This window comes from Falco cherrug, chromosome 7, assembly GCF_023634085.1.
Source record: "Falco cherrug isolate bFalChe1 chromosome 7, bFalChe1.pri, whole genome shotgun sequence".
Lineage (NCBI taxonomy): Eukaryota > Metazoa > Chordata > Aves > Falconiformes > Falconidae > Falco > Falco cherrug.
Window position 1 is genome coordinate 72,506,504 of NC_073703.1, and position 27,496 is coordinate 72,533,999.

The window sequence follows — 27,496 nt, forward strand, 5'->3', positions numbered from 1 at the left end:
TCTGAAGTAGAGAGAGAGAGGCAATTAGGCTTTCCTCTTGAAGGTACTGATCCCCTTTCCTAGTTCATAATGTTAGGAAAGTATAATCACTTTCTCTTAGGGTGTCTTAGAATTGAAAAGATTTCATTGTTAGTCAGATGAGCTGAGAGAAGAGACCCGACCTGACTTTGCCCAGTCTTCCCTCTGCCTGGAATTTTTCCTTCTCTTTTGCCTTCACCTTTTGCAGCGTGATCCCTGGAAACAGTGACCCAATGCTATTTGTGGTCGTGCAGCCTACGGTTAAATGCCTGAAGACCAGTGCTTCCAGGGATGCATAGAATGAAGCGGTAACAGTCTAGGGCATTTTTGATGTTAGAAGAATCCAGATAGGGAAGGGCTCTCTATCCCAGAGAAACTGGCTCAATGCCTATGCCTGTTTTTGCAGGGCAACATACTTTTTTTTTAACTGGGATTTCTTTATCGTGTTGTCTAGACGATTGTCACTCTCTTCATCAAATCTAATACTGGATTCAAAGCCCATTGAGCCACCGACACAGACCAATCAGTTTACACCAGACCTGTTGAAAAATGGCAGCAACCATCCTGGTGATGGATTGGAGAGCAGCCAGCTCCTGGAGAGTGTAAATTCAAATCGGGCGGTCTATATCCAGAAAAGGCGCAGATCAGCTTTGGAGGCCAGCAGAACTGGTATGGCTCCTGGACGGGTTACCGCATCCTTTGCAGAAGGCCCTGTGAATGCCGTGATGAGAAAGGCCCAGTCAGTTCATGACCTCGTTCATGAGGGTAAGGACACAGGTTGGAATGAATAGTGTAAACCTGAGAATGAAATGGGGAGATTTGAGCTTGAATAGACTTTAAATTAAGCTTATGTCTTTCTGTGTTCTGAGCTATGTGCTTTGCATATCTTCTAACTCTTAGCCTGTCAAGGGAAGACATTTTTAATTTGTAATGCAAATGTTGATCTCCTAATTATCAGTCTCTGATATTTGTCTGGCAGCTGTGGGAGGAGCAATGCCTAGGGTGACACGAACTATTTGCAAAGAAATTCTCTCTTGCTGTGGGTGGTTGCTCCAGGCCAAGACAGAAGCTCCCCAGGGTGGGGAGGAAAGAGGGATGGAGGATGCAACAGGGAGCTGACTGTATCCATGCCCTCTGTGTGAAAGAACTCCATTTTTGCAGCAATCAACTCATGAATGATCAATAAGCACTCAGTTTGTTTCTTAAAAAAATAAACCTAATCACTGCAACATCATATGTAAGTTTTTGCCTGCTTCCTCTTCCTCCGGCCTCTCAGTTAACAGTCACGGTGGTCCGAGGTCCTCTGGCCATACACTTTAAGAGCAAGTCTCTCTTGTCAGGTAAGCAGCAGTGTGCGAGCAGGGCGAGGGATGGGCTAAAAACGAAGCCTGTGAGGCTTGGTGACACTCACCTGAAGTAGTGGTTCTGTGCAGCTCTCCCAGGGGCTGAGCTGAGGCACAACAGGCCAGAGCAGCTCTGTTACTTGCCGGTTTTGGAATTCACTGCAGGCTCTTGTCTATTTTTGGTATGTTTGTCTGTTTAATTTTCACAGATAAGGGTCCTGGAGTGATACCCTCTGCCAAGCAGCGTCCTCAGACTCTTTTGGTGGTTGAGAAGGATCCCAGACCTAACAATTGCAGGGTGTTATCAGCCAGTATGTTGAAGATGGATGGATCTGGTGCTCTGCTGGCCAAAGATGTCAGGGCTGCAAAACCAAAGTCCTACATGAACCCCACAACCAGCTTCCGGGCTAAGATGTCAAGGAGCATATCTGTAGGGGAAAATCTGTACCTTGGTTACTCCACCGAAATGCTGACTGACGGGAGGACTAGCCCTCCAGTGGCAGAGAAGACACAGTTTAGTTCCACAGCAGATGCTGAGAAGATTAAGCTACCAGTGAAAGAAAATGTTCCAGTGAAGCCAGCGCTTCAGCCAGTTGTAAACTGCTCATCTCCCAAGTCCTTCCACAGCAAGTTGGCATCATCAAACCGAGCACATCTGATTCTTGACATTCCCAAGCCATTGCCTGATAGACCCACGCTGGCCTCCTTCTCACCCACTACCAAAACAAAAGCCCTGCTTGAGCCACAGTCTCCGCAGTCACCTGCTGGGGCCTGTAGAAAGAAACCCTCTTTTCCTGAGGTCCGAGCCTCCAAGCAGGAAAATCAAACTGCTGGGTCTCTGGTTCCTGGTAGAGAGATCCCAACAGGACTTGCTAAGGAGAGCCCAGCGGAGAGTTCAGTCTCAAGGACAGGTTGCCAGGATGAGCAGGGGGTCACTAATGCAAAGCTGAGGGAGCTGCCAGAGGGCCAGCACCTAAGGTCTCCCGAGGGCACGCTGCCCAGGTGCAGGGAGAGGACCGCCGGCATCGCCTGTGTGCTAGACAGCCAGCCCGGACTGTGCCCACTAGACCCCGTCAGGCCGAGGTCTCCTTCATCTATAGCTGCCTCGGCACAGGTCTCAGGTGTGCATGGATACCCATCTCTTCTCTTCCCCCTTCTGTCTCCTGTCTTTGTGAACCGCCTCACGATCCCATCACATTTCTTTACGTCCAGCTTCTGGCCTGTCTCGTCCTGTCTGCACCTGTCTCGTTCCATAAGCCATCCCCTCAATGGTGAGACACTTTTTCAACCTGACATCTTTTTCTCAGTCTTTAATTTCCATGTTCTCTGGGTCTCGTGTCTGAAGGTCCTTTTTAGCTGAGTGTTTTGTAGACTTCAGCAATCTCATGTGCGCGGTCGCACGTTACCCATATGGGCTCAAACCCCGTTCTGGCCAATGCTAAAGCTGATGCGCTGGGATCCTGGCGAGCATGTCGGTCACATCCCCTGTGCCCGCCTCGGAGCGTGTCTGACCAGCAGAGGAAGGTGCAGGCCAACACGTGCTCACTGAACCTAACAAGCACAGATAATAGTGAAGTTACGCCAGGCAGCTCCGGCTTTATTTTGTGAATGTGCAAGCGTGCAGGGTCCAGAGGGTTTGCATACAATTTTCTCATGTGAGATAAGGCTTGACCAAGGTGAGTTCCTTGCCGTAGCCACCCATGAGAGCGAGAAAGTCTCTGTGCTGCTGTCGCTCTGCTTTGAGCACACTTGCAAACTGCTGTGCAGTGTATGTGCAGGCCTTTGGGTTGAAGCATAAAGAACATGGATTAATATTTGAATTATCTCTAGTTTGTAGAAAAAGGTACGAGGTGGGAAACTGTTCTACCTGCTGAAAACAGCTCTTGGGTCTTTTACAGGCCCTGGTTTAGGGTAGTTCCCCTGAATGGAAACTACTGGGTAACTTCAAACTGAAGCAAAAATCCTGCTCTCCGAGGCAGGAAGACCTCCAGTGGCAGGGAAGACAGTGTTTATTTCCACAGCATGTGCTGTAGGACTAAAACCTCCAGAGAGGTTTTTCTTTTGCGTCACAAGCTGAAAGGAAATACGCCTTCCTGAAACAGCCGGCCAAGACGTGCAGTAGGAAGCTGGATGTTCACCACCACACCGATACCTCGTACCTTCAGGGGCCTATGCAGTGCGTGGTGTTTATCCCTTTTACTCTGTTGTTGTATCTGAGAAGGGGTGCCTCTGCACTCCTCTGATTGACTACTTTCTGTGGTGGCAAGCTGCTCCACCATGCATTGCAGTGGTTAAGTGCAATATTTCTGCACCACTGCAGAAGGATAATCCAGTTTTGATGCACTGTTATTTTTCTTTTTGCATTTCTAGAAGGATGAAATGTCCTAATGAAGCACTCTTATGTAAAACAGGAAAGGGGTGGTTTGTCTGAGGGACCTGCTGTTCTTACACCATAGGGTAGAACAGTGAGCATTTCTAAAACTTTCAGACCCTCCCCTCCGGAGTGAGGTTTCCTCCAGCAGCAGATGCAGCCGGGAGCTGTGGAATCACACTCTACAGCAGAGGAGTAACAGCCCAGTTGTCTGTACTGGTTAGGCTGAGTTTTCTCTTCTACGCTTGGGAATCAAGCTATGTATCACACGGGTTTTGGTCAGTTGCTAGGAGTTTATGTTTGCAGAATTAGCACAGACAGTGCAGAGAAAACAGGTTTTTTTGCAGCAGTGATTTTTTTTTTAATTTTATTTTTTTCTAAGCAGCTTCCAATACATAGCATACCCTGACAGAATATTTAGCAGCATCCTGTAGTGAGTTAGAATGATTTAGCACAGTGGATCCCCCATTTTAATTTTTTGTTCTCAGCAGACAGCTGTCAGCCTTCAGCTTCTTTCAGACCATGTTTCCCAAATTTTTAGTGGTACATGCTGGAAAAGCTGTTTAGATCCAAGTTGGCTATAGCTGTGACCAATTTACTGTGGCTTCTGTGGATCACGGTGTGGCAGTTGATTAGAACTCTAGGGTTGACAGAGACCTGTTCTGCTTCTGCCTCGCTCTGTGACTGGGTTTCCAATTAATTTTTCTGTCCTTCCATTTTCCTGCCTGCATAACAGCTGCTATAAGTAGCTGCTGGACAAAGAGAATTGTCTTTGTTAAAGCATTTTGACATCTACAGTTAAAATGCTGTAGAAGTGCTTCATACTGTTGCTGTGTTTAATGTTCTCTGCTGGTTTCTGAAGAGCTCTGCTCTGCACACCTGAGAGGTGGAAAATGCCTGTTACTCAAGCATTTATGTTATGTTCATGACCTTTCTCCAGACTGGCAGCTCACAGAGCTGGAGACCAGCGTAAAAAGCATGATCAGAGGAGAAATCCAGAAACAATCATGAGAAGAAACAGCTGGGTTTAAAACAAAAAAAAAAAAAAAGGGGGGGGGGGGGAGGGGGCAGGGGGCAGCAAGAAAAAAGAAGGGGATGGGTGGAAAAAAAACCCCAACCAAGAATCTTGGGCTGCAGTGAAGCCTACTGTGCTCAAACTCTACAAGGCTGGGTGATTTGGGAACAAAAAATGCAGATGGAAGGATTTGTTCGTGCCCCTTTGTTCTTCTAGATGTGTTTGTCTATGTATAAATGTTTTTCTAGCTGTATTTGTTTACACATCATCTAGATGTATTCATGAAATTAGTTAAGGTCCCCTCCAGCCTGTCAAAGATGATGCTCTTAGAATTGCAGAAATAATAGTGCTAATATGACCAAGTTTTGGTTTTAGGTAACAAAAGGAAGTCCAATGGCCTTTGCAAATTGAAGATAACTGCAGATTTTGTGTCTGTCTATGTCTTTGTTCATGGTCTATGTTTAACTCATGAAAGCGTGGATTTTATTAAAACATTGCAGGGCTTCAACTCTGATGCTTTGGAGATAATACCTGGTGGGGGCAGGCAGGAGATGGTGTGCTTCCTTTTGTTTTTCATTGTCAAGTTACGGTGTGTCAGCGGTGCATATCCTGGGGAACTCAAAAATGCGATTCTGTTGCGATTGAGGTGGTTTGTCAACACTCTTCTGGACCTCAGTCCTCACTAGAGAACACTGTAATAATTCAGTGTAATCCTTCATCCTCAGTGCCTGGTTGCACGCTGTGCAGAAGGATACAGGAGGAGGAGTGTGTAGATTTCTGGCAAGGTGGAGGCTAAATTAGAGGCTGTTCGGATTAGTCCCTTTTACCACTTCATTCAAACTTGACTTTTAATTGTAATTGAGAATGGCATGGGTAATCTGACCGTAACAAAAATCTGCGATCTGAGAAAAAACATTGCTGACTTTGGAGAGGCTAAAGACTGGGAAAACAGGAATGTTCGAAACAAGCAGCATCTCTGGGTAGTAAGAAAGAAAGCTTATGCAGAACTTGCCTCTTTAATGATTGGCTCAAACCAGTCTTAAAAATTGAATAAGGAATAAGAAGAGTGTACATGTGGTGTTTGAAATACGTATTTTAAAAACTGTTTTCTTACTCAACTGTGAGGTCGTGGATGTTGGAGTGTGTCTGTGCCTTAGTCTGGGTTTTTGTTTTTTCTCCCCTTCAGAATCGTGCATCAGCGTAGAGCAGTGTGAGCACGTGGTGTCCGAGCTCCAGGACAGCATGCGCAAAGCTATTCACCTTTACCGCATGGTGAGTGACCTCAGACACGGGCTCTCTTACAGCAGGTTGGCTTTACAGCCCGCGAGTATCGAATGTGTGTGCCTGCTGCCTCAAGGCGTTCTCTTGGTGGGCTGTTCAGTGACACGAGCTGCCTGGTTATCCACTCGACTGCACCCTAAGCTCGTACCGGGGAGGCAGAAACTCCTGATTTCCAGCTTTTAGATTTTCCCAGTGGCTTACTTTGGTACTCTGAACATATCAATTTAACTTGTCAGTCTGTTTAGCCCATGTGTAAACTGAAGACATCAGTACTTTCTTTTTCAAAGGGGTATTAGGGAATTAGTTGTTATTTATACAGTGCTTCAGAGATAGGAAATATTAGAGGAGCTTTAAGTTTTATTATCCCCGTCTGTTCTCTGTCTTTGATGCCTGAGAAAAGGATTAACAAATGTGAGATACCATGGGAATCCAGCTGTGAGAGGGAACGTGCAGCCACTCGCCTGTCCCTCTCGCTGCCAGAGCAGAGTTACGTGCAGAGCAATGTAACAGCTCTTCATCTCTTTGCTTAGCCTCGGTCTGTCGAGCCTCCCATAACGAGCCAGAACCTTCGTCAGGGAGCTTCTGCCATGTGGTCCTCTGCACCTCTGGCCCTAGCGCTTGCATTAGCGCTCTGACCTTGCAGCTGGCAGGCAGGACGAAAAGGAGACTGTGGCCTTGTGCTGCAGCTGGGAGACATCGCACCTCCTTAGGCCCCCTTACAAGGGGAGCACTGCCCGAAAATGTGCTTCCCATCTCTGTCCTCTTGGAGCAATGCTGCTGGATTTTGCGTGACTAGCAGTGTTGGAGGCATGCCCTGCTGTATGACTAAATTGCAGTCTCGAATGTTGAAGAGAAGGACATTTGAGTGGTCTGCAGATCTTTGTGGCTTCACTTCCCTAAAGGGCTGAAACTGCTTACTTGGTGCTCCACCTAAACCCCAGTGCATTCTTTTCTTACACCCCCCACCCCCCCCCCCCCTGTATTTTCAGGTACTAAATGATACAGAGTCTTCTGCTGACAAAGACAAAATAGCAGGCCTCCTGACAGAAACCTTCTCCTCAATGAAGAAAGAATTGGACTCCCTGAAGGATGAGGAAGAGCTTCCAAAGCTTAAGGAGGCACTGGCAAAGCCACAAGATGCCGCCAGCCCACTGAATGAGGGATGTGGTGCCAAGCTACCGAGCCCCAAGAGTCTGGGAGATGAGCAGACACTAGCTTTGCTGGAACAGTACTCAAAGCTATTGCTGCAAGCTGTGGAGCGACGCATGGACAAAAAACTCTAAGGGGGGAGGCTTTCCGGTGTTTGTGAATACACAGAAATAATCCCAGGAGGAGGACCACAGAGAGAGCTTCAAGCCGATGCTGTCATCACAGTGCTCTGGGGCTGGTGGGGAGACCTTTACAAATTGATTTCAACTGACTTGCTCGAATTCTTAGCAGTGTGCTGGCCACAGTTTTAGTATTTTTTCCCCGATGATCTTCAACTTCCTGTCTCTAGACAAAGCCTTGAAAAGAGGAGTTTGGAGAAATTGCCTTGAAATTTCTTCATAGCCAGGAGGTCAGGATGTTTGGTACCTAAAATCTGGTTTATTCAAGAAATTCTGAACTGCTGACTAAAAACAGAGTCCAAGTGAAGCCAATCCCTTCTCCCCAAGGCTTCATGAGAATCAAGAAGCAGACTTTTAATGGGTTTATTTATTAATTTATTTTTCTGACTGTTGCTCTATGTCACGTTTGTGACTGTTATCTTTGTCCTTTAACGAAAACTGTCAATCCCTTTGCCATATCCCAGCGAGAAACAATCTTTGTATTATAAACCCCCAACAGGGAGACAGGCTGGAGTGTCTGTGCAATTAATGAACTGTTTTCTGCTTAAATCTTGTCTTGCCGTTCTTTCTTTTCCTGCCTTAGTTTTGTCACCTGGAGTAATCCTGCTGTTGTCATGACAACCCTGTCTGCTTTTCTCTTGTCTCAAGACAGTCCCCACACCAGTCTATCTGCATTTGCTGCCAGGGAAGGCTCTGCAACCCTTGGACCATGCTTTGGAAATTACTTAATGAATTCAATAGTGGTGTTTTTATCTGGAATTTGATGTTATATTGATACTTTAGACTGGGGTTTCTGCAGACATTTTAAAAATGGGGTTTAGATGCAAAACATCAAAGTTTGTTTCCGCCACCTTTCATGACTAGGAATTGGATTTTGACTTCGATGTTATCGTGACTGGGAAATTCAGGGTGATGATTTATTTGTTGAGAAGCGACATGGAAAAGCTGGTTTCCAGCTCTTACAGCATAACTCTGGATTGGAGAGTTCTTCAGTGCAATAGCTCATCCCTGTCATTTGTTCACTTCGCTGTGATAGGAAAATGTCGTCTTCCTCCTTTTCCAGGAAATCAGAATATTTACATCCCAAGAAAGCTGGGATCCTCCTACCTTATGTAAAGCTATTTCAGCTGCCTGCAGAAAATGGTTTCCCAAGAACTTTGAACAAGATACTTTGGGATGTGGTTACCACCATTTCCCCTGCCCCCAGCCTCTTGGCTTTTCATGAATTTCTGGTCTGAGAAACAGGAGATCTTCCCTTCTTGCATTTGTGTGTTCCAATACTCTCCTCACCCCGCGGAGCTTCTTTAAGCGCCTGCTAACTTGTGTTTGTCGTGGGTTAACGCTGTCCAGCGATGGTTTTTTTTGGTTAATGATAAGCTAAAGGAAAAAAATTTCAAACCGATGAAATTCTTCAGCACCTTCCCCTTTACTCCCCCTCCCTTCCACAACAGGGACAGATCCCACAAAAATGCTTTATTTCTTCCTCCATCGCCAGTCAGTCTTGTATTTAATTTAAGGCAGAGCAATGTAATCCCAGTTTATAAAACTAATGCAAGCAACAAGCTTTTGGTGGGAGAAGGCAGCCCGGCTGCATCACTTGGCACCACAGGTTACAGGCATGAAGCAGTCTTCTTTCATTTTGCTGTCCAGGCTGTCATCTCTCTGAAACCCTGTGGCGCTTGGAAATGCGGTCCACTGGCGTCTCTGTCTTTCTGTGACGGGAGAGCTGCAGTGCAGCCTTTTTTTCTACAGGGCTGGCCAGACTGGTGTAGGATGACCTGTTTCTTCCGAATAACTCCAGGGTTGAATAATCTACAGTTCTCGCTCTCCCCCGGCAGGTTTGCTGGGTGATCGCTGCTGCCGCCGAGTGCTTCTGGAGAGCTGGCAGCATGGGGAGCACTTTGAGAGCTTTCCGGCTGCTTCTGCCTGTAATTTAAATTTGCCTAATCACGTTTCAGGTGTCCTTGCTAACCCTTCCTTCCGTGGGCTTGTACTGAAACTTCAAAACCATTATTTCCTGGTCCTGTCTCAGCGTTGCACGGTGCAGAGTCAGCCGGTGTGCGAGGTCCCGTGGGCAGCTTCTCTTGCACAGAGAGGTTTTGCAAGGGCAGGCGCGTTGAAAACTGGAGGGCAAATTTCTGGCAGGTTCCTTGAGTGAAAAGGTGTGCTGGAGGTGCTGCGAGTGGAATGTGTGATGGCAGTCATGTTGGGTCTGTGATGGAGCTAGCGTGTGTCAAGCTAGCTTTTGAGGTGATTAGTTCCTCCACTTTCAGACTGTGAACATACGTCCTAGTGCGTGGGAGATTTCTTGCTGTACTGGGGCCACAAGACACTCAGGTAAAATAGCAGTCCCTTCAACCCAGGTATCTTTTGGTACCGGTGATAACGGGTTGAGGGTCCTTTACACTACTTCCCTGTGCAATCTTACTCCATTTTGTTATTTAAACTGAGATAGTGACAAAAAGGGTCAGAGGCCATACAGAAGAGCCAGTGGCGAGAGTGGAATTCCCATTAAGGTAAAGAGCAACAACTGCTGGTGTGGTGGTATGAAACAAAGCTCTTTGGAAATGAGTCGCATGAAGCAAATCTGATTTTTAGACTGATCCAAGCGGGCTTTGCTTCCTGGAATGGATTTTGTGTGGGGTCACAGCTGTGTATGGGAAACCAGAGGTTAAATCTGATCAGGATGATGGTGAGAGAAGTGTTGGGCAAGTAGATCAGCTGGAAGATGGTTGCATAGTTTAAAATAGACTAGTATGTGTAGGACATGTGTGAAACCAGAGTAGCGGTAGAGATGGCCTTGGCCTGAGAAACGCCGTTTGGCCAATGCCTGTGAAAAATACAGTGCAGAAAGGCTTGGGGAAAGTAGCGTTAGGCCTGAGGTGGTGATCTCTAATTGTGGAAGGAATTGGAACGTATTTGTGTTTAAACAGGGTCTGTTGGGCCTCTTGTTTCTTTGCTTGTTGTCCTCTGAGAGTGTGTTTTTTTCTGAAATGGCGAAGTTGTGTGCCGTTTGGCTGAGGCCTGGCTGTGGGGGGTGAGTAGCAGAGGCCCAGGGGAAGAGGTGCTGGTGCCACAGGTTTGCCGCTGAGGAGGCAGTGTTGCTCTTTGTTGTTTGAGACTGTTCCAGCTCGATTCCCTGCTAACTTCCTATTGCTGGCAGTAGGAAGTGTTCCTAGAAATCCCCATTTGCAGAGGACGGGGGATGTAGCTGCGTGGGTTCCAGTGCCACAGGGGTGGGGGTCCCTGGGCAGCAGCTGGTGGGTGAAGGGGCCTGAGCCCCTTGCTGCGCCGCTGGCATGAGGCCAGGCTCTGTGCTTCGCAGAATGCCTGGAAGCATCATATGGGCCTACATACATACCGCTCCCGCCACCCTGGCCTTCCTGGTGGAAATGAGAGTAGCTGTTGGCTTTGATTTGTTGCTGCTGTTGGTTTGTTACTGTCCTGTAAATAGCGTTGCTTTCCAAGTGGGGACCCCCGGGTCTGCCGCCCCCCCCCCCCCCACGTTCTTGTGCCCCCCGGGGCAGTGCAGTGGGCAGAGCGGCCAGCGCACCCCATGCCCCCGGACGGCTGGCGGCTCTGCCCGTGGGGGCTCTCTCGTCCCCTCTCAGGTTGTCCTCCCCTTCCCGAGGGAGCCCCCCCAGCCCCCGGGCTGGCAGGCCGCACCGAGGAGTCGGGGATGCTTCTTTCCGGGAGCAGAAACGTACAAACTTGGGGCTTTTTAGAAGAAAGAATATGTATATAATTATATATAAGGGAAAAAAACAAACGCAGAAATACAGGTATTTAAGCACCCTCGGTAAACTCGTGCGTGCGGATGGAGCCCCCCTGCCGCGCTTCCATGTAAAACAACAAAAAATTTAAAAAAAAATACTCTTCTGCTTTATTTATAAATGTGCGGGTTTATACTTTTGGCTTTAGGTTAATAATCCTTTAAAATGTCTCTCTCTTTTTATTCTTATTATTTGGAAAGAAATAATTAAGATCGTTCGTTGGGGTTTTTTTGCACTGTGAGGCTCCCCCGGAGCTGTTTTTAACTCTGTATCCATTTGTACTCCCGTGTCTTAAACCGTTTCAATAAACATGTGACCGTTGGGTCCCGAGCCGCGCCAGTCGTTGCCGGGGGGCGGGCCGGGCGCTCATGGGGCGGGGCCGGGGCCGGGGCCGGGCGGTCATGGCGGCGGGCGCGGCGCTGCGGGCCGTTCGGGAGTGCCTGGCCGCCTTCCCGGGGGAGGCCCGCGGTGAGCGGGGCGGGCAGGGCCCGGGGGACCCCCGCGGGAGGCAGGGCCCGGGGGCGGCGGCGGGGCTGCTGCGGGCCGCAAATGGCGCCTGCAGCTGCTCGTCCCGTGAGACCGGGGCCCTGGGCAGGGTCCCGCAGCCGCCGCGGCGCTGTCGCCTCCGCCGCTCACGTAGCGCCTGCGCGAGGCTCCCGCGGCCCGGAGGGGCCCGTGGGGCGGCCCCGGCCCCTCCCGCGCAGCCCCGGGGTGAGGGAGCGCCTGGGCCCGGGGCCGCGCTGGCTCCGGGGGGCCGCGGGGTGGGGGCCGGGGGGCGGCCGGGGCCCGCCGTGCGGTGCGCGGAGGCCGCTGGCCGTGGCTGAGCAGAGCCGTTTGCCGCGCAGAGCTGGGGTGGCCGCAGTCCGTGCCCTGCCTTGACGGGGCCCCGTCCCCGCTGGAGTTCTACCGCGGGTGGGTGGCCCCGAACAAGCCCTGCGTGATCCGCAACGCCCTCGGGCACTGGCCGGCGCTGGAGCGGTGGGCGCCGGCCTACCTCAGGTATGCACCGGCCGCGGCGGTCCGGGCGGCTGGGCCTCGCTCTCGTCCCCAGGATTCACCCGGGCTCCTCCGGGGTTCGGGGTGAAGGTGGTCGGCCTGGCCAAAGCGGCATAAATTTGCTCCTGCAAAGGCCCAGCCCGGCCGGCTGGGATGTGGTACGGGCAAGCATTTTGGCTGGCAGCACCCATCCCCTCGCCGTGCGCCACCCGGGCCTTCGGCAGCCCGGCTGGAGTGCTGACTTGTTTGTGATGGAGCACACCTTGCTTAAAAAAAAAAAAAAAAAAAAAGGCTTTCTAATGGCGAGAATTTTCAAAGAAAACTTATTTAAGAGGGGATTTATGGTTAGACCTAAACCCTGTGGGTAAGACCTGAATCTGTGGGTTTAAAGCTAAATCTCCTGCAGAACTAAGGGCTGTCAGCCATGTGGTGTGTCTGTCAGTCCCTGCCTGCCCCCCTCCCTCTCCTCAGTTGCTGTTGAACATGCGGCCACACAGATTTGGCTGGGTTGAGTGGTCCTATGAATATCAAGCTCCACCACCATACATGAGGAGAAGCAGCTGAAGGGGCCCCTCTGCCTGCACAGAGGAAGAGGGAGCTCCTTTGCAAACTCGCTTGTCGGGCAGGAGAGGGTTCACGGAGGCAAAAGATACAGCAGTGGCCTTACCAGGGAGCAGTCGGAGCAGAACACCAGAGTCCTCCCCAGACAGTAGAGAATCTAGCTGAGAGACACTCGGCTGTGGGACGCTAGGCTGCTTATGTTTGCTGCCTGAGAAATGTTTTCAAAATAACTGGTGCCCAGTATACAGGCCAGTTGCAGGTCTGGCTATAAACCTTTGATTTGTTTTGCAGGGAGGTAGTAGGTCCCAAGGTGGTGTCTGTGGCAGTAACACCAAACGGTTATGCAGATGCAGTGTTTCAGGACAGGTTTGTCATGCCAGAGGAGCGCCGAATGCCGTTCACGGACTTTTTGGACATTGTCGAGAAGAAAGTGACCTCTCCCAACGTATTCTATGTGCAGAAGCAGTGTTCAAACCTCACTGAGGAGTTTCCTGAACTTGTTTGTGATGTGCAGCCTGACATACCGTGGATGAGCGAGGCACTTGGTAAACCTACTATTCCTTCTGCAGGCCATAAATGTTTTGTATGGAGCTGTGAAACAGTCTTGCTAGGTATGTGGTGAGCGTTTGTTCTATTTCTGGATGCCACAGTTCAGTTTGGTAGTGCCATATAGCGCTTCTCTTGGTACAGTGGCTTTTCACTGATTTAGAGTCATCTTTTGACTCAAGTTCATGCTGTTGCTACCAAGAGCAGCATAACAAATGGAACAACACGCAGCCCCCACCTCCTTTGGTAAAATTACAGTATTATGCTGTTCTGTTTCAGTTGCCTTCTATTTTGCAGCATGCCTTTCCTTAAAATGTCGATGAAAACTACTTACTGTGAGCTCAATCTCCTTTTGCAACTGTGTGTAGAGGTGCTTCACTTTCTCTGTGAGCTAAGTCTTAAGGATTCAAAACACAGAAACAGGATCGTAACTGTCAGTTTGGGGTTGGGTAACATGATGTTGTGAAGTCTGATGGGCACTAAAGTGGCTTCCAGCGCAGGAGGAGGTTGCTGTTGATCGTGGTGCTATTTGCAATGAAACCTGTCATAGTTACGGAGGAAGGTAAAGGACAGAATCTGGCAGAAAATTATCTCAAACTCTTTTGAGCGTGATGCTTAAAATTCTTTTTTAGTTGACAACATTTCTCTGTTCCCTAACCATACAGGGAGGAAGCCTGATGCTGTGAATTTCTGGCTTGGGGAATCGGCTGCTGTGACATCTTGTACGTATTGCACGGTGCTGTAGGTCTGCTGTGTGCCTTCAGCATAAGTTTAAGCGGGCTTGTTTTGGGTTGGTGGCGCAGTAGGGCTGTGTGTTTTTTCTGACAAGGCAGTTCTACTTTAATGTGCTTCTTTGCGTTTGCTCTCCTGCACTGCTGCGGCCTCTCGCTGCCGTGGCACTGGGTGCGTCTGCCTGGCGTTGTGTCAGGCGAGGCCCTCATTGGCTTTGTTGAATACATTTGCTACAACATGTGTTGTTCCTTTCCACTGCTGCTGGCCGCAACAGGAAGGAGCGGCCTGGTAGTAAGAGGACAAGCTGATGCTTTCAGTTTGCTGTAGTTTATGGTGTAAAGCAGGAAATAACACTGATTTTCTCTCTTTCTCTGCCTGTCTTTTTTTCTCAATCCTAGTACATAAGGATCATTATGAGAACTTGTACTGTGTGATATCTGGAAAGAAGCATTTCCTACTGCATCCACCGAGTGACCGTCCCTTCATCCCCTATGGTACATGATTTACTGTGCCGTATGTCTGGAGGCTGGAAAGAGGAGAGACTAAAATATTGAAGGATACGAAAAGGGAAGCAGAGATAACGTTCTGATGCTTATGCAGTGTTACGCTTTCCAGTGTGAACAGAAATCTCTTCTGTTCTGTGCTGCAGGTAGTTTGTAACATAAACATGACTCTGAGGTCAAGTTTTCCAGTCCTGTACAGTAACAGGTTCATTGATACGGCAGTCTCTTCAGCTTTAGAATATTTAAATTATTTAAGTATCTTGTCGGTATTGTAGCATGTCAGCTTTGACGTTTTGCAGGTTTGGATTCTTCCTGCTAATTCTTTAGGAAGAAAGCCAAGAAGCTGAAAAGTAAGCTGTAATTTAATGAAATACCAAAGTTACTAACTGAATCTCTGAAAACTGAAGAAATTAAAGAAGAGATTCTTACGGCAGCATTATTTCGCATTGCCTGTTTTCTGTTTCTTCAGTTTGCTCTGTTTCTTTGGGTTGCTTTCCTATGTGTGCAGTAGTATGCTATGTTGCAGTGTCTGGAAGGTGGACAGCTTAACTTTATACGTCATAAAAGAAGACTTTACTTTCCCATTCCTTGACTTTCAAACCATCAAATTAAGTGAATGCAGAGTGCTATATGACACTAATATAATTTTGCCTAGATATGCATGCGGCTGCAGTATTTTTTTGTTTGTTCGTTTTGTTTTATTTTGTTTACACGCCTTGAAATCATAGACTCGTAGAACAGTTTGGGTTGGGAGGGACCTGGAAGATCATCTAGTCCATGCCCCCTGCCATTCACTAGACCAGGCTGCTCAAAGCCCCGTCCAGCCTGAACCTGGCACACTTATAGGGAGGGGGCACCCGCAGCTTCCCTGGGCGGCCTCTGCCAGCGCCTCGTCACCCTCATCATAAAAAAATTCTTCCTTCCATCCAGTCTAAATGTACCCTTTCACAGTTTGGAACCATTGCCCTTTGCCGTGTCACTACAGGCCTTGGTAAAAAGTCTTTGTCTTTCTTATAAGCCCCCTTTATATACTGAAAGGCCACAAGAAGGTTACCCCAGAGCCTTCTCCTCTCCAGGCTGAACAGCCCCAGCGCTCTCAGCCTGTCCTTACAGGAGAGATGGTGTCATATGTATGTGAATGTATGAAACACATGTATGTTATATGAGTAGTACTTGGTAAAACAGGGATAACGCTTATGTTTTATAGTGTGTAGTAAAAAGATGACTCCATTTTTTGAACATCAGGCTAGGAGAGAAACTCTCTCAAGGGAGGGCTTAGAAAACCACACATGCTGAATCAGTGAAAGAAGGGCAACTTGCCTACAGTATCTGAAGCAGCTGATGAGCCCTGTTGGATGGAATTAGGAGTGAAAGGCTGGCCACAAGTCACTAATAACTCCTGCGGGTGCTGTCTTGCTAGACTGACCGAAGAAGGAACGCCAGAATATAGAACAATGTGCAGGTCAGGGATGCATTTGTGACTTGCAAAAGGGAAACAAGACAGTTACTGGAACAAAATAAGACCAGGATTAAAATGGATTTTGAGGAGAATAATTCCTGTGAAGAAAGAAGGTTGGAATTCCAAACAGGAAGGCAGTTCAGTATTCAGACTGACTTAAAAATAAAAATTAAGAAACTGGTTACAATTTGAAATGGATAAAGGGAAGGACAGTGAGGACAGTAAGTTGAAAACGGTTTTGTCTTAATTTTTCTTGCAGTTGGTGAAAGTGTGAGATGCCCTGCCATTAGTTTCTCTTGAGTACCATGCTGAGTTGTGTCATTTAATTCCTTCTGTGGTTTCAGAGCTCTATCAGCCAGCAACCTACCAGGTATCAGAAGATGGGTCATTTGAAATTGTGGATGAGAAGAACGCAGATAAGGTAAAAAGCATATGGAGAACACAGTTGATACAGTAAAGACTGTTTTGGGCACTGCTGAACCCTTAAACTGAGCATATTGATTGATATTTAGGAATCCTTCATTGCTGCAAAGAGAGTGCCCAGGTATTTCACTGGTGTTTTACTGTTTGCAAAGGATACCCAGCCTCCAGAAAAGACTTTTTCCTGCACATCTGAAACCATTGATACCATAAACTATCTTCCTTGCACCAAACTTAAATAGATCCAGTAAAGGACTTTAAATATGTCAACAATGAAGGAATTTATTTTCATTAAGACTGAAAGAGACTCCTGCATTTGCTTTCTTTTGGCCCTCTACTCGGGGCTAGATTTTGCTCTACAGCAGTATCACCCAGCGCAAGAAAATACCTGTCTCAGTGAGTAAATTGTGTTTTCTTAGTAGCAGTATTTATTTGATTAAAATGTATACGTCTGGAGGCACTTTACAAAAGCTTGGTAGCTTTTTGTTTCTTCTCTCCCCTTTTGCCTCTGCGGTGTGTGACCAATGCTACAGCTGAACTTCAGCTGGGGCTTTTTCTGTGTTTCCAGAGTGGTGCTCATGGAATCTGATGGGAACATGCCTGTAATGGAGTACGGTGGAGTGCTGAGGGTTGTGACACTGCAGGGTGTACAAGAAATGAAGGCAGGCAAGAGGGATTTCCCAGCAGAAAGGGGGGTTTAGCTGCTGGGAATAAAATTAGACCAGACAGCTTTAGAAGAAGAATTTCTAAAAAGAGCGGTGCAGATAAAATACTCGTGTACTGAATGTAGGAGGAGTAAGTGACTTAAGGGGCTGGAAGTGTTTTTGAAAGTGTGTCACGAGGCTGAAATTTCATGGCTGACATTTGGCACCTTTTCCCTGATTAGAAATGCTTCACTGAAGGAGGCAAATTTTTGCATCCTTGACCTATTCCCAGTGGAATGTAGAAAGCTGTGTGGCTATACATGTTTTGTGAGGCAAAAAGAAATGTTTTGTAACTTAATAGGTTTGGTTGGCAGTTGTTTTTCTGGCAGCTTGCTGGAATTTTTTGCCAGGGTCCATACCATATGCATACTTTGTTGCTTTTAGGTGCCCTGGATCCCCCTGGACCCCTTGAACCCGAATCTGGAACAGTATCCAGAGTATGCTAAGGCAAAGCCTTTGCAGTGTACAGTGAAAGCTGGTGAGATGTTATACCTGCCTTCTCTCTGGTTCCATCACGTGCAGCAATCACATGGCTGTATAGCAGGTAAAATACACAGCAGTTCCAGATGCGTGTTTGAACGGTGGTGACTGTGCAACTAGATGTCCCACAGCAAAGCATAACTGGGACCAAAGATCCCTTTAAGATCGTCTGCTTCTCCTCAGGAGGAAACAATGATCTTGGCACATGGGGCTAACGCCTTGCAGTCCATTTTTCTTGTAAATTCATGGCATTGTTGGCAAGTGCTAGGGATGTAGCAGAAGGAAGGGCCTTTCTAGTTGTCGAAGGATAGCTGATTCAGTGATCACGATGCAGTTCCTGTTTATGACGTGGAGCTAAACCGTTTGCCTGCCTAGCCCGCTAACTGCAAACTGGTTATGGAAACTGTGTGTTTTGTGTGCTGTGATCACACCAGCAAAAAAGGATCTGGAGAAGAAAAGGAAACCAGAAAGTGTATGAGTTCTAGGCATGGATGTAGACACAACACGGAAGGTAGTCTCTTGTCATGTGAGCTGGAATCTGCTCTGACCCAGTCTCTTGCCTTGCTAATGAGCCTACGCTTGTGTTACTGCTCTCCTGCACTTATCAAAAGTCTTGTCATCTCTTTCTTTGTAGCGTTTATCATCATCTCTGTCTTTTTTCTTTTTTTCCCTTCCCCAAGGGAGTTTCAGAATTTCAAGCAGTGCTCATCTGGTGGAGGGGCAGGGATGGTGCAAAGTGTTATTTGCAAGTTTTGCAGGGTTTGAGGAAGTGTTTGCTGTCCTTTACCTGGAGTAATCCCATCTGCCCTGGAAGAGTAAATAGAGTATTTAGAACATTTGTGTAACACTGCAAATATTGCAAGCCCTTTTTTTTCCCCAGTATTTGCAACACTGTGATAAAAAGGCAAGCTAGTGGTAAAGCACTATTTCTGATTCTTTTTCCCCAGTAGTGCTGCATCGGTCCTTAAAAGAGTTGTTTCCAGTTGCAAGCCCCCAGCCACTCTCCTTTTCTCTGTCTGCCAGAAATGCTAAATAGTTGATGAGTTTATTTGGCCTTTACTCTGTTGGTCCAGTGAACATCTGAAGTTAGAGCATATCCTCCTCCAAGAACCGTTGCTGCGATATTATACTGCTTGGCTTATTTTTTCTAGGACACATACACCAAAATTAAAATTAGAAGCAGAATTAAAGCCTTGTCTGATTGGTGCCCACTGTGAAGTAGTGGTGAATTTGCCATCCTTTACACAGTCAGAGGAAGAGGGGTTCCTATCCAGATATTAAACTTCGCAGCATATTGGGTATTTTTGGCCTAAATAGAAGCATGCATTTTCTGTTCCTAAACACTTTCCAGCTTCTGCTCCAAGGAGCCCCCAGTACAGTCTGAAGAGGAGTTGGTTTGGGTTATGACAGAGTTGGATTGGCAGCACTAGTAAAGAGCTTTAATGTTTGCTTATGTTATTTTTGGCTGTAGTCAAAGATCTTCCCATTTCAAAATCCAGTCAGTAATAAGGAGAAGCCTGTACTAGCCGAACCGTGTAGAACAGTCTTAAATACATTTGTAAATCATTACACTCTAGCCTTAGAAATGTTTTTCCTTTTTCTTGTCCCCTCAGTGAATTATTGGTATGACATGGAATATGACCTTAAGTACAGCTACTATCAACTACTAGATTGCCTCACAAAGGCCGTGGAAGTGTTGTAGCAGAGGCGGGAGACTCGAGCAATGATCTCTCTGATGTGGTACAGTTATTGGCATCTGTGGCTGGAGTACAAGCATGATTCAAGTGGAAGGAACTGAACAGTAAATTATCCTCAACACCATCTGTCAAGCAGGTCATGGCTGTTCTGCTTGCTTTCAGAGCCCGGATCAATTGGCGAGGGTTTTGGGCTTGTAAGTGGAAGGTTTGATAATAACATTTTTAGCTCTTGACATGTTGCCTCAGTGATGGTGAGCAAAATGAAATTTGAAGCGAGAGGCAATCCAGGTTTTGGAAATCTGAAAACAGAAGCCATGACGGTTTGTTCAGATCTACAGATTGTTTTCATAACAAACCAAGCAGACGACGAGGAATCCGCTCTGCCACCCACCTGCGCATCAGGCTGCATCAGTCCAACATACGCACTCTGCCAGGGGCAAAAGTCCTGTCCAGTTGTAATTCACTGCATTCAGCAGCTGTGGTGTTTTGATGGGGAGAAATTACTACTTCTGCAATAAAAGGCCAGTTTAAAAGCTTATTTCTGTACTAATTTATTTCTTTTTTTTTTTTTCAAGTGGTGTGGTGGCTGGAGGATATCTAGGAGGATGTCAGTGCTGGCTGTTTTCCATGTTATTATTAAAATATTACAAATTTTTTGTGGCTTTTTTTTTTTTATTCTAGTTGCAATGCTGTATGCCACTGAATGCATCTAAGTTTCTGAGATCTTAGAAAGAAAATTACAAAAATATTACAAAAATAAAAAAATGTTACAATGAAATAAATATTAGAAAATGTTTTTGTTGTTTGGTTTTTTGGTTTTTTTTTTTACAAAATTACAATTGTAAAGTGAATTGAAAAAAATAACAATTACCTTCCCGGTGCATTGGTGTGGAACTGGATGAGACTGTTTGTCTGGCCGAGCCCCTCTGGGTAGGACTAGAAGGCTGTTAAATACACAAACTTTGCAGAAAGGTGGGGTTGTTGTCTGTGAAAGCAGAAAGTGGGTATTTATGGTCAAATCTTCAAGCAGTTCTGTAGAAACAGTAGCAAGGGGGGGTGTGTGTTGTATTTTCCACATGTTAATTAGAAAAATGCAGATACCCTTTAGACAAGATGGGTTATTAGGAAGAAAAATTTAATCTTTGTTTCTTCTGGTTTTCAAAGAAACACAGTTAGGGCATAAAGCATCATTTTACCTTCTGGTGCTTGTCCAGCCATGACCGAAAGCTCGAGAGCGATGAAGGGCAGGCCTGGTTTGGCGGCTGGGTTGCAGGTAGCACGTTGCTTCAGGCCCTCTGGCCTGTTTGTGTGCGCTGCGCCTTGGCCAAAGCGCCCGAGCCAGTTCTGCAGCTGACGCTGGGCCGCCCCGCTCGGGGAAGGCGAGGGAGGATCTCTTCGTGTCCTTGGCTTTTAGTCCTGGCCCCGCACGCCGGAGCCAGCGGCGGCTCGCTGCAGCGCGGAACTACGGCTCCCAGCAGCCCGGCTCGGCGGCCGGAGGAAGCTGTCACGGCGGGGCCGCTGGACTTTGGCCGGAGATCGCTCGGCGCCGGCCCCGGCAGCCCGGTGCCTCCCGCAGCCGCTGGAGCGGGCAGCCGGCCCCGCGGGCGCTGGGATGGCGGCGGAGGTGGCGGCGGAGGTGGCGGGGCCGCCAGCCCCCCGCTGCCTGCTGGATGACCCCGTGCAGATCCGCGTGGCGGGTCTCGCACCGTGGCAGGCCGTCACCCTCCGCGCCAGCCTGCGGGACGAGAGCGGGGAGCTCTTCGAAGCCCACGCCCGCTACAGAGCGGGCAGCAGCGGCGAGCTGGACCTCGGCCGCTCCCCGGCGCTGGGGGGCAGCTACCGGGGCGTGGAGCCCATGGGGCTGCTCTGGTCTCTGCGGGCTAAAGCTCCCTACAAGCGCCTGGCAAAGAGGAACGTCCTGACCCCTTTCCGCGTGGACCTGGAGGTGTACGAGGGCCACGGGGACATGAGCTGCTTGCTGGGAAAATGCACCAACGAGCGATGGGTTTTGGGAGAGGGGGTGAAGAGGATTTCAGTCAGAGAAGGTCGTCTGAAAGCAACCCTCTTCCTCCCTGCTGGTGAGTTTTCACTCAGTTCTGGTTTTCCCTGGGTGAATTGCAGTTTGCATTCCTTGGGCAGCGCTTAGGTGTCTTGCTCCATGTGAGTACAAAGTCCCTTGCAGCTGCTGTGACACTGCATCCCTTAAGGGCAGCCTGGCTGTAACGATGGGCAGAGCAGCAGCAGGGCGAGAAGGTCCTGGGGCTGCAGGAGAACTGAGAAACCCAGGGGTAGTTACCCAGATCATGCCGACGACTGGATTGGCGTAGGTCAGTGCTGGCACTTGTGGGTGCATTTCATATCCCGAGAATTCCCTCCCTGGAAAACCTGCTAGCACAGCTCCTAATGAGGCGCGGCTGATGCAGCAATACTGTTTGCTCACGGGAACCCACTGGCCTGGGCACATCTGGGCAACGTCAGCTGAAATTCACGGTGGGAGAAGGATGCCCAGCGTGGGAACCTGCTGTAAGGAGTTGCTAAGAGAGAGAGAGTATCCACATTCTTGTTCTTACAGTGACTCTGTGTGTGTGCCCGAGAATGGCAACCTCCACGGAAAGCTTCGGAGCATGATTTCCTTCCGATACCTGCTGTCCTGGTGCACGCTGAGGGGGCACTACTGAAAGGACAACCACAGACGCTTTTCTCTTTCATTACATATATACACACACACCCCTTTCGTTGCAGGACGTGGTCCATTCCCTGGACTTATTGATTTGTATGGATCGGGAGGAGGTCTTGTTGAATACAGAGCGAGTCTCCTGGCTAGCAGAGGCTTCGTGACGCTGGCTCTTGCCTACATGGCCTTTGAAGATCTCCCAGCTATGCCAGACGTTCTTGAACTGAGTTATTTTGAGGAAGCTGTGAACTTTTTGCGGAAGCAGCCACAGGTGAGAGACAAATTAACAGTGCTCTTCCTGTTGGAAACTATTTTCTGGTTTTCTAGTTGCAGTGCTGTATGCCACTGAATGCATCTAAGTTTCTGAGATGTTAGAAGGAGACAGGGTTGCGGGAAAGACAGCGTGATATGAGGGAGGGAAAAGCACGGGCCTCAACTCTAGTTTTGCAAGTAGCTGGGTAGCTGGTTTTGCACAGTGTCTTGTAACAGTCTGTAGGGGGCTGTTGTGCTAAAACCAGTGGTTTTTGTAAGATCAAATCGAAGCACGTCCTGGATGAGAAGCACAAAACTCCTTAAGCAGGAAATCTTAGGTTTTTTCCCCACTTTTGCATCTGTCAAGATTTTAGAAGGAAAAAAGGCCCATTGACCTTTTCTACTATTTCTGCGATGTTACAGGCTTTGATTCCAAGTAAGTTTCACAAGACAGTAGTAAAACGCTGTAACAGAATCCCTTACAGTTGTGGCACTGGAGAGTGCGCCATGTCTTAAGAAGCTGCAGCTGTATTTGAACAAGTATGTAGGATGGGAAAGACACTTTATAGCAATATGTTATCATACTTAAATCGAAAGAGACCAAGAGAAATCAAGTGGCATTTAAACTTTGAATGGAGTGCTACTTAATGTGATATTAATTTCACAAAGTTACTTATGTTCTAGCATGTGGACAACAGGAACGTAGCCAGTGTGAGAGCAGAATTCAGCCTTGCTTGTCTGTCTTTTTTTCTCACAGAGCTCTGAAACTTCTTACAAGACACGTATTACAAAATCAGTTTGGTGCAAAGAGCCTTCACTATAAATAAGTCACTTTAAACAGTTATTGGGCTTACTCGGCCTTTGGTGTAATGAACCTTGTGTTCGAAGACAGAGCAGAAGATAGAACAGGTCAGCTGTAGGAGAGTGTCAAAAAAACAGTAGCGTGAAAGAAAATCGGTGCCGGTAAACCCATGAAAAAGTGGTTTTCCAAAGGAGACCTGAAGAGAGAAGACTGAGGAGGTTTGGAGACGGGAGCAGTAAAATAACAATACTGAGAGCAGGTGTCTAGCTGGGATGGGAAGGGAGCAGAGAGGCTTTGTCTATAGGGGTCACAAGGAAGAAAAAGTGTTACAGGAGGGAAAATGTTGAGGAGCTTTAGAATTCCTGGTCACTCTTGTGGAGGCTCAGCAAAGGGATGGATACAGGAGTGGTATAACCTGAACGGAGGGAGGGGAGGGGTAAAATGTTGGGTGGTCTTAGTTGGGTGAGGAGTGAGGAAGCAGGACTGCAGATGTTATGTCAGCCCAGGAAATGAGGAGTAGCTGATAACGGTTGTTTTCATAACTGTGTTTCAGGTGAAAGACACAGGGATTGGTGTTTTGGGCTTGTCTAAAGGAGCTGATCTAGCCCTTTCCATGGCCACGTTTCTACCTGGCATCAAGGCAGCTGTCAGCATATCTGGAAGCGGGTTTAATAGCTTAATTCCCCTGCAGGGGGATGGTTTCACTCTTCCTGCCCACCCGTATGATTTGGGGAGGATGAAGACCAGGGATGAATCTGGCCTAGTAGATTTTTCAGATGTCCTACATGATCACAGGGACCCCGCGACTTGGGATTGCCACATTCCCATGGAGAGGTCCTCGGCTAAGTTCCTCTTCCTGTCCGGACTGGATGACATGAACTGGAAAAGTGACCTCTATTGCCGGGATGCTGTCCAGCGCCTTCGGCAGTATGGACGGGAAGTAGAGTTCTGCTCCTACTCTGGAGCGGGGCACCTCTTGGAGCCACCATACTTGCCTCTGTGCCAGGCTTCGATCCACAAAGTGCTTGGGGTGTTTGTGCACTGGGGAGGGCAATGGAGGGAGCATGCCAAAGCCCAAGAGGACGCGTGGCGCAGGATACAGGCCTTCTTCTGGCAACACTTGGTGGACTCAGACATCCCTAGGAGTAAGATGTAGAGGCAGCTGTCAAAGATGGGGAACCAGGGCTGGTATTTCAGCTCTAACTGAATCGTGGAGGCTTATCAAAAGTTTCCTGGCTTGCCCTCCTCTAAACCCCACTGTTGCATAGCTGTTTATTTTCATTCCCCTTCCATTTTTCAGTTGAATTTTAGTTGTCTTTGGCCCCAGCTGCGCTGCAGATTGGCACCATTTTATATGCCCGTGTGCTGTAGTCACCTGAGGAAAACCCGTCATCCCATCATGTGCATTGCATTTGTACTGAGGCTATTGTTGCCCTCAATCTCCGACTGTCTCCTTTTGTAGCAGGGAATGCTCTCATAGGAGGAGTTTTCCCTTGAATAGTTTAGTTTTCCAGTTTTAACGAACCTAGATGTAAACGGCACTTTCTTGGGGCAACACATTAGTACACTCACCTTTCTTCATGGTATATCATTTTCTTACATTTCTTAGTAAAAAGGTTGTGACAGTTCCGGTCTCAGCTAAGCAAAGAGGTACTCTTCTGACTTATTTTGAAGTGCCGTGATAACATTTTATTGCTGGTCCCTCAAAACCCAGAAGTGAATCGTACTGAGGTCACGCTGGTTGTATCTCCTGCTGACTCCAGATAAGTTACACATCAGAGTAAAGCGTCTGCTGCACTACTCAATAAATGCAGTGTGTATGGGTGTACGCACCGTTTGCTTGGCAGTATCTGAATGAAGCCTTCGACCGTCTTTATGCCTATAAATACACAGGCAGCAATCCTGGTGTGGTCACAAGCTGCTGCTGCGCCTGGCTGAAGAGTTCAAGTGCAGTCCTTGCCTCCTGTCAGGGAGGGGAGCGGTGGGGTTTGCAGCAGGGGTCTCACAGTGCTCGAGATGGGGGGGATACAGGTGTGGTGGGTTGACCTCGGCTGGGTGCCTGGTGCCCACCAAGCTGCGCTATCGTGCCTCTTCTCAGCAGAATGGGGGGGACATGATAAGATGGAAAAAGCCCTTGTGGGTCAAGATAAAGGCAGTTTAATGAAGCAGTAGCAAAAGCCGTGCACGTGGAGGCGAAGGAAAACAAAAGATGTTATTCTCTACTTCCCATCAGCAGGTGGTGGCTGGCGGCACCCTGGGAAGCAGGGCTTCAGTGCCTGTGGTGGTTGCCTCAGAAGACAAACGTCGTAGTAACAAATGCCCCTCTTCCTCCTCCTCCTCCTCCTCTCTCTTAGCTTTTATGTCTGAGCAGAGGCCACACGGTAGGGAATATCCCGCTGGTCACTTTGGGTCAGCTGTCCCGGCCGTGACCCCTGCCAGGACCTTGCCCACCCGCAGCCCCTTGCTGGGGGGATGCTGGAGAGACAGCCTTGATGCTGCGGGAGCGGGAGCGCTGCTGGGCCGTAGCCAAAGCACCGACTGTGATTGCCCTGCTGCCACTGCCGCTCCTGCTCCCCGGGCAAGCGCAGCACCGTGAGGGCGGCCCTGGGGCCCAGCCGGACCCGTACAGCTCCGTACCTGCTTTTGAATGCCACAAGTCAGCTCTCCCCTGCGTTAGGGAGGAAGAATAAAGCTGCCGCTGCTGCTGAGCTCCCGGGAGCCCTGCGGAGCGGGCTTTTGGTGGTCTTGCTGCTGTAGTGGACAGGTCAGTGACAGCTGGGAAATGCCACTCTTCAGAGAGGACAGACCTTGCCTTCTGGGGACAGTGTGCGTGATCCCAGCCATTACTGACGGCCAAACCTGCCAGCAACAGCTCCGATCGACCTCATGCTTTTGTGGGATAGTGGCACACGGCAGCTTGCTGGCGTTTTCTAGGTATCGGGTGGCATCAACAGAGTGAATTTTGCTGGCTGGAGCAGTCGGGGCTCCCGTTCTGACCGCAGAAGCCAGCAGGAGCTGGAGGTCTCTGCCTTTTGCTGAGGCAGCAAGACATGCCCTGAGAGGGCAGTGGTCCCTGGATTCGGATCCCCCGGGCCGGGAGCCCTGCGGAGCCGGGATCCTGCTGAGGGCAGAGCCCTGCCCTGGGCTCTCGGCTGCGGGGAGCAGCGGCGGCCCAGAAGGAGCACGCGGGGCCTCGCAGGGCTGCGGGCCCTGCTGCAGCGCAGGGACCAGCGCGGCCCTCCCAGCCGTGGGGGGTACCCCCGGCTCCTGCTCGCCCACACTGCTCGTCCGCCAGGTTCTGTGCTGTCACCTCTTCGTTTCTGTTCGTCCCCTCTGTGTCCAGGGTGCCCCTCACGGGCTGTGGTTGTTCCAGATGAGCAGCGAGCCGGTAGGACGTGGCAGAAGAGCAACGGGCAGCAACAGGGGAAGTCAAACACATTTAAGCAGTCCAATCTGAGCAAGAGATGTTTTCTTTTCCCTCTTTTTTTTTTAATTTTTATTTTTTATTTTATTAAAGCAGTCAAAACCCCCTGGCTTATCGATCCATGTTCTTCTCAGACTTGGGGCACTAGTGCTACAAGTACTTTTGTTTTACTGAGCGTAGTGTGGCTTATGCAGAACGGGTTGTTCTCCAGCCTGTGGGGTAGCTCACATCTATTTTAATCCCTCCTGGGGGGAAGGCAGACTGTCTCAACCTCCAATGGGCAGATTACAGATCTATGTTTCAAATTACAAAATTGTGAGCTTCTGAGAAAATACAGTATCTGTAGGAAACTACCACTGAAAGGAAAAATCCTTTCCATCAGTACATCACAGTGTGGCCAGGGGTGCTTCCGTACAGTCTGTGCTGTTGTCACATGCAGCAGTCAGGGTTAAGGATAAGCGGCCTTGAAACTAGAGGGTCGAGGGGGCTGCCTGGTGACAACGCCACATAGGACCTCTTTGTTTCGTTGCCCTGGAGTGAAAGCTTTGCTACTCAATTAAAAGCCCTTTGTTTATCACTTGGGTGGTAGCTGCCAAGAAAGACTGAAGAAACTGGTTCAGCTGAGCAGCTCTGTGCCACGTGCAAACAGGAAAACATGTCGGCCAACTCAGTTGCACTGGGAATGCTTTTTAAGTCAGCTGGCCTTTTTTAATTAAACTCAGGTTTGAAACTTACCTTCAGGAAATAGAAACTGGGAACTGGAGGGAGACTCATTTAAAATAATTAGAAATGGCCTAGCTTCAGTAAAATGCTTGTGCCTGTTCTGCAGCATTTTGCTGAAGACTTTGACTACTAAACATTTCTTCTGCTGAAGAGATGATTTAGACAAATGGAGCCAAGATCACAATTTTTTCCAAGTTAGTGGCAAAAATTCTGCTAATTGCAGCCTGTAGAGTCAGGGTGCTTCATACATTTTCTCCAAGCCTATGGAGTACGGACAACATCAAGAACAATGTTGAAGTTGTTACTTAATGAAAGATAATTGACCTTTAGCTGCAAAAGAGAGCCTACGCCAAGCTCAGCTGATAAAACTAATACAAATTGGATGGGGAAAGCT

At 48.4% G+C, this 27,496-nt stretch overlaps 3 protein-coding genes and 1 long non-coding RNA gene across 8 annotated transcripts in view; 3 read left to right on the forward strand and 1 right to left on the reverse strand.

Moving 5' to 3' along the window:
• MAPKBP1 (mitogen-activated protein kinase binding protein 1) overlaps window positions 1–11,459 on the forward strand; it is a 103,921-nt gene extending 92,462 nt beyond the window's left edge. For 3 of the 5 annotated variants that reach the window (XM_055716082.1, XM_055716083.1, XM_055716084.1), the window contains 4 exons: window positions 473–783; window positions 1,571–2,632; window positions 5,934–6,019; window positions 7,018–11,459. In XM_055716082.1, the coding sequence (XP_055572057.1) occupies window positions 473–783; window positions 1,571–2,632; window positions 5,934–6,019; window positions 7,018–7,311 (1,753 nt within the window). In that variant the 3' untranslated portion in view covers window positions 7,312–11,459. The remainder of the gene's footprint in view (window positions 1–472; window positions 784–1,570; window positions 2,633–5,933; window positions 6,020–7,017) is intronic. The other 2 variants (XM_055716086.1, XM_055716087.1) reach the window with 2 other exon arrangements.
• A 52-nt stretch (window positions 11,460–11,511) lies between these two features.
• JMJD7 (jumonji domain containing 7) lies at window positions 11,512–19,765 on the forward strand. The gene is made up of 8 exons (XM_055715319.1): window positions 11,512–11,597; window positions 11,975–12,128; window positions 12,978–13,231; window positions 13,898–13,954; window positions 14,363–14,458; window positions 16,271–16,347; window positions 17,435–17,594; window positions 19,144–19,765. Exons 1-8 carry the CDS (start codon window positions 11,531–11,533, stop codon window positions 19,230–19,232), a joined length of 954 nt encoding a protein of 317 aa, XP_055571294.1. The 5' UTR covers window positions 11,512–11,530; the 3' UTR covers window positions 19,233–19,765.
• Window positions 17,983–20,707, reverse strand: LOC129736450 (uncharacterized). Its single transcript, XR_008733064.1, has 3 exons — window positions 20,424–20,707; window positions 20,099–20,212; window positions 17,983–18,337 (listed from the first exon to the last, which is right to left on the reverse strand). It is a non-coding gene; the product is annotated as an uncharacterized LOC129736450 (long non-coding RNA).
• Window positions 20,708–20,806: 99 nt separating this feature from the next.
• Window positions 20,807–24,787, forward strand: LOC102057806 (acyl-coenzyme A thioesterase 1-like). Its single transcript, XM_005438706.3, has 3 exons — window positions 20,807–21,305; window positions 21,970–22,172; window positions 23,509–24,787. Exons 1-3 carry the CDS (start codon window positions 20,840–20,842, stop codon window positions 24,109–24,111), a joined length of 1,272 nt encoding a protein of 423 aa, XP_005438763.4. The 5' UTR covers window positions 20,807–20,839; the 3' UTR covers window positions 24,112–24,787.
• Window positions 24,788–27,496: the final 2,709 nt, after the last annotated feature.